Source organism: Taudactylus pleione, unplaced genomic scaffold (genome assembly GCF_031769625.1).
Source record: "Taudactylus pleione unplaced genomic scaffold, aTauple2 ptg000016l, whole genome shotgun sequence".
Lineage (NCBI taxonomy): Eukaryota > Metazoa > Chordata > Amphibia > Anura > Myobatrachidae > Taudactylus > Taudactylus pleione.
In genome coordinates this window covers 10,182,413-10,190,709 of record NW_028284418.1, presented here as the reverse complement: position 1 = coordinate 10,190,709, position 8,297 = coordinate 10,182,413, and the positions used below count along the sequence as shown (strand labels likewise).

The following is an 8,297-nucleotide window of genomic DNA, read 5'->3' as shown; positions in this document are numbered from 1 at the left end:
AAACTCCAAAAAGCAAAGCTTTTCGGAGTTTGGCCCCGGTAGTTTACAAGCCTATGGAGGCTCCAGGAGCAGGAGAGAGATCTTCTGGTCTCTCCCCCGCAGCGAAAGCTGCACTGTGCGCATGACACTGAAAGAATTCGACATAATGCCGGAGATATCAATACTTACCGCAACCACTGTCCCTGCGAGTTCCCCATTGTACATACCGGGGATATTTCACTATGCTATACAGCATTTTTTGCGTAAATATTTCTTTAGCAATACATTTTTTTTTTGTTTTTTTAATTGTGCTTCACGTGTCTTTCTTTATATGGCTCTCTCTGTAGGACTGCCACTATTTTGTAAAGGATATAATGCAATGCATGTTAATAAAGATCCGGCTGAAATATTTTTATTAAATAAATATTGCACACACATTCTTCATATGACTTAACCATGTTTGATAATCTGGACTGCAAAATTGTCCTACGTTAAATTAAAAGTAAGAAAACAAACGGCAAACTGATCCAGTGCAAACAATCACAAAGGAACTGATGCCCATGAACGGTTTTGGCAGACATGTTGCAGTGGGGCCTGGAGTGCTGCTGAGTGTATGAAATCTCTTTGGCAAGAAGTTCTTAATGATATTTTCTCCAGCGATCTTGTTCTGAAAGAGGGAAAGGAATATAGCTACATAATCAAGTTAGATGCATAAACTTACTTTCCAATAGTGGTATGTCTGATCTCCGCATCACTACTCTATTACTAGGGGACCCAGCTCCTTCCACTATCTGTCCGGGGTTTCCAGTTTACCCCCATTTCTTCTCCTTACATCACAGCACTGTTTGTGTTGCATATTTGCTCTGGACCTCATTCAGAGCCGCTCGCTCTGAATGAGGGCGGCCGCTTCCATTTTCTGAGCCGGCCTCCTGGCCGCTCGCTAGGCTGTGGGTTACCACCCACAGCTTAAATGAGTGACCAGGATGACCATCGGGGCTTGCGACGAGACCCTTGAGGTAGGGTCTCGTCTGCCGCAAGCCCCAGAGAGCTTTCGGCTCTAATAGAGCCGGAAGCTCTCCCACTGACATCACTGGTGATGTCCGTGGGGCCGCCCACAAACGGCAGATGTTCACTTGGGAACGCCTCCGTTTGTGAAGCCATGCCTACAAAACGGGTCGAGCTGTCGAGCAACATCGACAGCCGCCCCTTTTGTAGTGAGCCACGGAGCGAGAGAATTTCTCTCTCGCTCCGGGGCATGTGCCCGCGCAGTGCGGGTGCTGCGCTTGTGCACAGCCAAACATCGACCCGCTTGCGAGCGGGTCTGAATGAGGTCCTCTGTCCTTACTAAAACATTTCAAAAGGTCAGTGCCTACTGCATGATCAGCACATTTGTCTCCTGAAACATACTGTGCTGTTGTGGACCAGGCTTACATTATCTAAATCAGTGGTTCTCAAACTCTGGGGGCGATTCAGACCAAAAGGGGCCAAGTATGCAAATTCCATGATTGCACTGTCTGGTGTAAGGACGCCCTCTATGTCTTAGAGAGCGACGGCAGAGTGAGCGCACGCCGGTGTAAAGACGTCCACTTACTTTCTTAGCACACGTCATCTCCAGGAAGTGTATCAGTAACATCGAGAGCCATCGGAGCTGCACGCAGCGCTTGAGGTAGACCCTACCCTGCCACAAGCACTGCAAGCTGAAATACAACCAGGTGACGTGTACAATGACGCTTCCATGTTAATTATGCACGCCCAAAGAACGCCATTTTGACGCTCAGACACGCCTGCGTTCGCACAATCACTCTCCCATTTTCCAGGACCTTCCCGTTACCACCCACAAACAGCACTGTCACTCAAAGTAGCGCTCAGTCTTTGTGCTACGAGCGCACAATTCCCGATCGCAGTGACTGGTTTGCGCACACGCACTGCGATGCATGCGCAGACCGGCGACAATCGGCCATAGCGAGCGATTGCGGCTTAGCGTCCGGGTCTGCATCAGGCCCTCTGTCCTCAGGACCCCACACAGTTCACGTTTTGCAGGTCACCTAACTGGTGCTCACATGTAGTCATTACTCACTAACACATTGTGAAAGACCCACAGGTGGAGTTAATTATTTAAATTGTGATTCTATGAGGACACATGGAAAACATGCACTGTTTGGGGTCCTGAGGACAGAGTTTGAAAACCTGTGATCTAAATCTGTCTGTGGCTTCCTGCGGGTTGGGTACGGCATGCCGGCGCTTGGGATCCTAGCAGAATCCCGACAGGGTTAGGATACCGACACCTGTCGGTCGGTATCCCAACCATCCCCCCTCTGGTGCCTAACCCTCCCCCCGCTACTTACCTTCGGGACGCCGGCGCCGGGATTCTGACAGGTGTCAGGATTCTGGCGTCGCCATTCTGAACACAAGAATCCCCGTTGTCGGTATTTATGACCACATCCCCTTCCTTCCTCTCCTTGTGTCAGGTCACTACCCATTTCACATGCAGACCTTTATCAGAGAAGAGGACTGATCACTGCTTTTCACTCGTATTAACACACTAGCCAGCAAAATATCATGTGCTGCAAGTATTCTGATTGGCCACAGACAACCTTTATATCAAACTGTGAACATCAATATGAACAAGAGAAAAAGGGGCTGATTCATCGATTATCGTGAATCTGCGCGTGTGCAGGACTCGTTCTGCGAATGTGCACGCAGCCCTTTCTATGCCTCTGCTTGACTGACAGACAGAGGCATTTAAGGGGCGGTGCGGGGATGGCTAGCGTTCCCGGAAACGGGGGCATTTCCACTCCATTTTCCGGGAGTGGCAAGGCCATGGGCTGCATCCACAGATGCAGTTTCCTGGCATCGCAAGCCGGCCAGCCTGCGTAAGCTGACGCTTACTTAGCTGGCCGGCAGATGGTTGCGATGGTGATCCCAGCCTACGACCTCAGTCGCAGTATTGGGATCGCAATAGCAGCAGGGGCGTCATCCTGCTGCATTTGCATATTAGCAAGGACAGAATTGCAAAGCTGGTAACAAAAAGGTGTTCTGTCCCTAATCAAATGCAGCTTAAACATAACTAAAGAGAAAGGTAAATAATTAGCATGCTGCAGTTGCGGCATCAGAACAAGAGTTTGCAAGAATCTGACTGCATTAATTAGCGCTGCTCTTAAAATATATAACTGTTCCAGACACAAACTGTTATATAAGGTTGTGATACCTATTTGTGAAGCAAATAGGTGATTTAAGATGTCCTTTAACTATTTGTAGTCAGCAGATCAATTTTCTACAAATGCATGTTTATTTCTAGTATAAATGATTGGTCCTTGACTTCTTGAGGCTCTGTAGACGAGACCTTTATGGGACGATGCAGTTCTACGCATCTCTGCAAATTGTAACCTCTCTGTGGATGGACCACCCCTGTCCATAAGTTTGTCGTCATCATCAGTGTGCATTTACACCAGTCCTATACTAGTGCAAGAAAAAAAGTTTGTCTGGAAAAAAATAGGGTATTTACTCTAATGGTGCCTACACAAGGGACGATCTGTTCAGCGATCGATATCCGTTGAATTTCCTGGTGTGTTGGATGAACGATATAGTTCATCCACACACAAGATATTACCAACGATCGCAAACCCCTATGGAAAATGAACAATATCGTCCAGGTTGGCCTGCATGCATGGCAGACCAACAATATCGTTATTGTCCATGCGGGAACGTGCATCATTGGCTCCATAAAAATGAACGATTTAACGAACGATATAGTTATCGTTCACTGAAATTGTACTGTGTGTACGCAGCTTAACAAACAACGCAGCATACCCCACAATTCTATGCTCCCAACCATAATGAACAGTGCCTACATGAGATGCCCCGGTACTCCTTTCATTTCACAAGTGGAGATGTGACTGATTTGCGCACCACTCTGTATTGCTGGTACGCTCCGCAATCAGACCAGCGTATAACTCTGCGTCATCCCTTTAGTCTGCAAGTGCATATACTCTGGAGCTAATGACTGAGGCTTGATTCGGATATATATGCGAACCCGATGGTTTACGAACAAATCTGATGTTTTGGGATCTGCGAATGCGCAGAACGGGTCCTGAGTGATGGCCCGTAGTCCGCCCTTAGCCACAGTATGATTGACATGATTGAGACCGGGACAGTTCTCAAAAATGGAGGCGGGCCGAGCCCATGGTCTGCTTTGACGAACGCAGACTTCCTTGACTCGGTTGACCAGTTGCGACGGCCAGTCTGAGTAAGCTTCGGTGTTTGCAGTGGCGATCCGGTGCAGTGTCTTCGGAACCACGACTCGGATTGCAGATGCATGCAGGAGGTGTTTATTTCCAACAGACGCCTTCCACTGCATTTACATATTGGTTGTATTGTATTGCTTCCCCTGCTGCTGTGCAATACCGCCCCCATCAGAACCAGGCCCTGAGATAGAACAGCACAATTAAGCTCAGTCTCCTATATGCCAAAACACTGCTCTTGTGGGCTGTTCCATATTGATTCATATGCAGAGTTGTGAGATTGATATATTGTGTTTTAGCTGTTATATATTTTATACATATATATGAAAATAGGTGTAAAGCAAAAAAAGTGTTGTTACCCATAGTAACTGATTGGATGGTTTGCATTTGTTTTCTACACCTCACCACAAAAATGACATCATCTGGTTACTATGGACAACACCACCTATTTCCTTTGCACCGGTTCACAAAAACTGTCCATCCACAGAATATTTCTATTGTGACAAAATAAAGCCATCTTACTTATATGATTGAAATTCCAGGCATAGCTCAGGACACAATAGCCAGCAAGCAGCATAGCCAGGCCTGCCACACCACCTTTCCTCACATTGATGTACTTGTTGTTGTATCGCCCCCATGCTGTAAGAAAGAGCAAGGGTGTAACATGTTTAACAGAGGTCTCGGAAGACCAAAAAATACATGTTTTACTTTTATTTATAATGTAGTGCAAATGTGATGAAATTCATAACCACCAGACAATTGCTTTTAATTTAAAATATGTAATTGTTTGGTATAGATTACAGCACATTGTGTTGTTACATGTATTACATAAGCCTGCTTGCTTTGTTGGTGTAGCCCTTACATATATTCTCTTACCATTTTGAACTAATTCTGGAAACATCTTCATTGTAAATCTACGGCCAGCCAACCAGGAAGGGAGCTCCCCAAGTCTGACATCCATTAGGTATCTGGACGCTAACAGGCTGTCAGGAACAGGCTTGCAAAGCTCTGAGACAAAAATAAGGAAATTGTTAAGTCTACTTGTAAAAGAACTGAAAGGATGCGAAAACTACACAAACTTAGGAGCCCATTTATCAACAAGTTTTCTCACATGCAACAAGTTTTAAAACTCGTTGCGTATGATAATGGTGCCCCAGCCAATCAGCTCCTAAATGCCATCTATTTGATGACAGTTGGGAGCTGATTGGCTTGAGCACCATTTATCATATGCAACAAGTTTTAAAAATGATAAATGAGCCCCTTATGGTGCCCATCCACTAGCAGATTACACTGTACGATTGCGACATCGTAATCGTGCAATCGCTCAGTAATCGGCAGCAAATTGTGCATGCAAATATCAGAAACGCCCAGCGATGCGCGCTCCCGCTGGTCGTTTCCGATATCAATCATCGGCCAAACATGCAGGCCAATCTGCCGATAACGACAGATTATAAAAAAATATATGAGGTGAATCAGAACACTGTTCACCTCTGGGAGCGCTTATATAGACTTCAGGATCAGATTCATATAATACAATTTATTAAAATCCTGCAAAAAAAACATGTAAAAAATAACATAAATAAGCAACTATATAGCTATACTTTTGTATCCCACAAAAGTAATGACAGATTCAGGGATGATTGATGTGCCTATACTGAACGATCAATAGTTCAGTGTAGGCACTACACCCCCTAGGGGAACGGCGGTACGATTACAGTGTCGTAATCGTACCGTCTTTCCCTGATCTACTAGTAGATGGGCCCCCTGTAGAGAGACATGCCAAGTAGCTGAAGACATAGCTGGTAGCACAGTAAAGAACATGACAATCTTATTCTAAATTCACAATAATTGGTGCAAATTACCAGGCTTTACTTCCGTTGGTTCTTTTGTTTTACTAAGTCTCTGGTCCAGACCCCATTGGTCTTGTCTTCCAGGAGCAATGCGTTGTCTGACATAATTAGAATACAGATGAGGCATCCACTGTAGTCCTAATGTGTCAATTCCTGGTTCTACATCTAGAAGAGACACAATCTTGTGTGGGAACAGCAAGTCCAGGTTGATCTCCGTTGACTTTTGAATAGTCTCCAATTTTTTTATGTTACACAGTGCAACTTTATGTGTATTCTGTGAGTGCAGTGTGTGATGGATACCTGGTAACAATTGTGTGGTAACGCTTTCTTGGTCAATGGTGCTAGAGAGGACAAAAGTGGAAACCTGGGAGGATTTAGTAGGAGAACTTGGCTCTGATTCCTGCTGCAAGACCAGGCTCACTTGCTCATGGAGGTGTTTTCCATTAAGGGAACTTTGAACTTGATCCCATAATGCAATGCTGTCATTAGCTACACCTTCTTGTGTATTATACCCTGTCTTTACGGAGAACTGGTCTTGTACAGGTAATCTGGCATACTTATTTTCAGTTCTTTCCAAAGTGTCATTAAAAACTTGTTGGCACAGAACGTTAAACTTCTTACCAGAACTGTTCACACTGACCGTTTCTGAAATAGCTGCCACCTTCCTGTCAGTGTCTGGTCTTGCTGAAATGCTCTGCAAGACTGCTGCAGATGGTACTATCTCTGGAACAGCAGCCTGGTCTTGCTCCATTAATGATGTAACCACCTCATTGGTTCCAGATAATATTGGAGCGGTTAGTTTTTTGGGGGAATGTTCTAAATAAGAATGTTTTGCACTGATGTCTTCTGCAAGGATATATTTATCATTGTAATTTGGTTTGTCCAAATTATTATTATTTTCATGTTTCTTTGAACGTTGTCCCTTTGTGTTCTGTATATCTTTATGTTGTGATACATAGGGCACTCTACTATCTGATGAAGGTTTTGCCATCTTTGCTAGGGATATCTGAGATGAGGATATTGTACAGTTTTTCTGAAGTTGTTTTTTGGGCCTTCCAATGTGCTCAGTAATATCAGTCTTACGCTTCCCTTTCTCTTTTAAATACCCTACTATCACTTCTCCTGGCAACACTGCATTCATGCTTTTCACAGCCATCTGGTTATCCTTATGTGCGTTGGCCAAAGCCGGAGACTTGTTCTTGGAATCAGCCATCTTACAGTATGGTAAATGGGATTTCAGCCTCTTAAAAGGCTTTCCACAGAATGGGCAGAGGTCAGTGGGCGAAGATTGATCTTTCATTTCTAAAAGAGACAAGACACACCTTCAGTTTCTGCACAATGTAAAAATAAAATCTGAGTAAATACAAGTATAACCCTTGCATAATTAATATTTTTAAAGACAAAGTGGTGATAGCTGAATTATGTTATATTTATATGGTGCCCCAAAGATAAGACCAATCTGTGATATACAGATCAATATAATTAGGGTCCTGCACGTGAAATCTTACTTTGTAGATGGGATAAGGGAGATCACCCAGCGGGAGAGGGGGCAGAGCTGTGAGATGAAGGGGCTGTAGAGTTATGGGGAGTGGTAGGATTCACAGAGTGGAGTACGATCATTGAAAAGTGTCCTTGGATTCAGGATAAACACAAATTTAAACATTTAGATAAACTTAAAAGTTTTAAATTTAAACAAATTGGATCAATTTATAATTATTTTTTTTAAATCGGCCAATGTAGAATTTACTGTAGTTTCCTAAGCATATATTGCATTATTGGTATATGTATAGACTGTATTACAGATATTAGCATGCTTCTGTAAGGGACACTCAGATGAAGACAGATGTTACCTAAAGTCTTGATTGCAGCATTCTACCCCAAATGATACATATATATATATATATATAGAAGAATGTATGCCGCAGCAGCACTGTCACACTGACTGACTCCCCGCTATACAGCCACATGCACCAGCAGCAGCATCTCTTTGCCTGCAGCCATTGACACGTTCCCTGACGTCATCTAGCACGTGACACGCCCTGGGCAGCGCTGTGATTGGCTAGAATCACATAGCAAGGAGGAGTTACCTGCGAGAGTTCACTGTGTTGATTGAGGCAAAAATAGTGTTATTCAAAGCTCATTATTTAGATTTATAATCGGCACCTACTGTTGTCAATATAAATAAATCAGAATAACAACTAATATTTGTATATCATATAATTATCAA

General features: G+C 44.0%; 1 protein-coding gene across 2 annotated transcripts; it reads right to left on the bottom strand.

Annotated features, from left to right (window-relative positions):
• Positions 1-332: 332 nt before the first annotated feature.
• MTNAP1 (mitochondrial nucleoid associated protein 1) lies at positions 333-8,109 on the bottom strand. 2 transcript variants are annotated; one of them, XM_088473076.1, is made up of 6 exons: positions 7,921-8,109; positions 6,692-7,372; positions 6,083-6,235; positions 5,097-5,228; positions 4,743-4,859; positions 333-646 (listed from the first exon to the last, which is right to left on the bottom strand). In XM_088473076.1, exons 2-6 carry the CDS (start codon positions 7,368-7,370, stop codon positions 618-620), a joined length of 1,110 nt encoding a protein of 369 aa, XP_088329202.1. In that variant the 5' UTR covers positions 7,371-7,372; positions 7,921-8,109; the 3' UTR covers positions 333-617. The 2 variants fall into 2 exon arrangements, with proteins under 2 accessions (XP_088329202.1, XP_088329212.1); XM_088473086.1 differs by having other exon boundaries at positions 334-646; positions 6,083-7,372; positions 7,921-7,930.
• Positions 8,110-8,297: the final 188 nt, after the last annotated feature.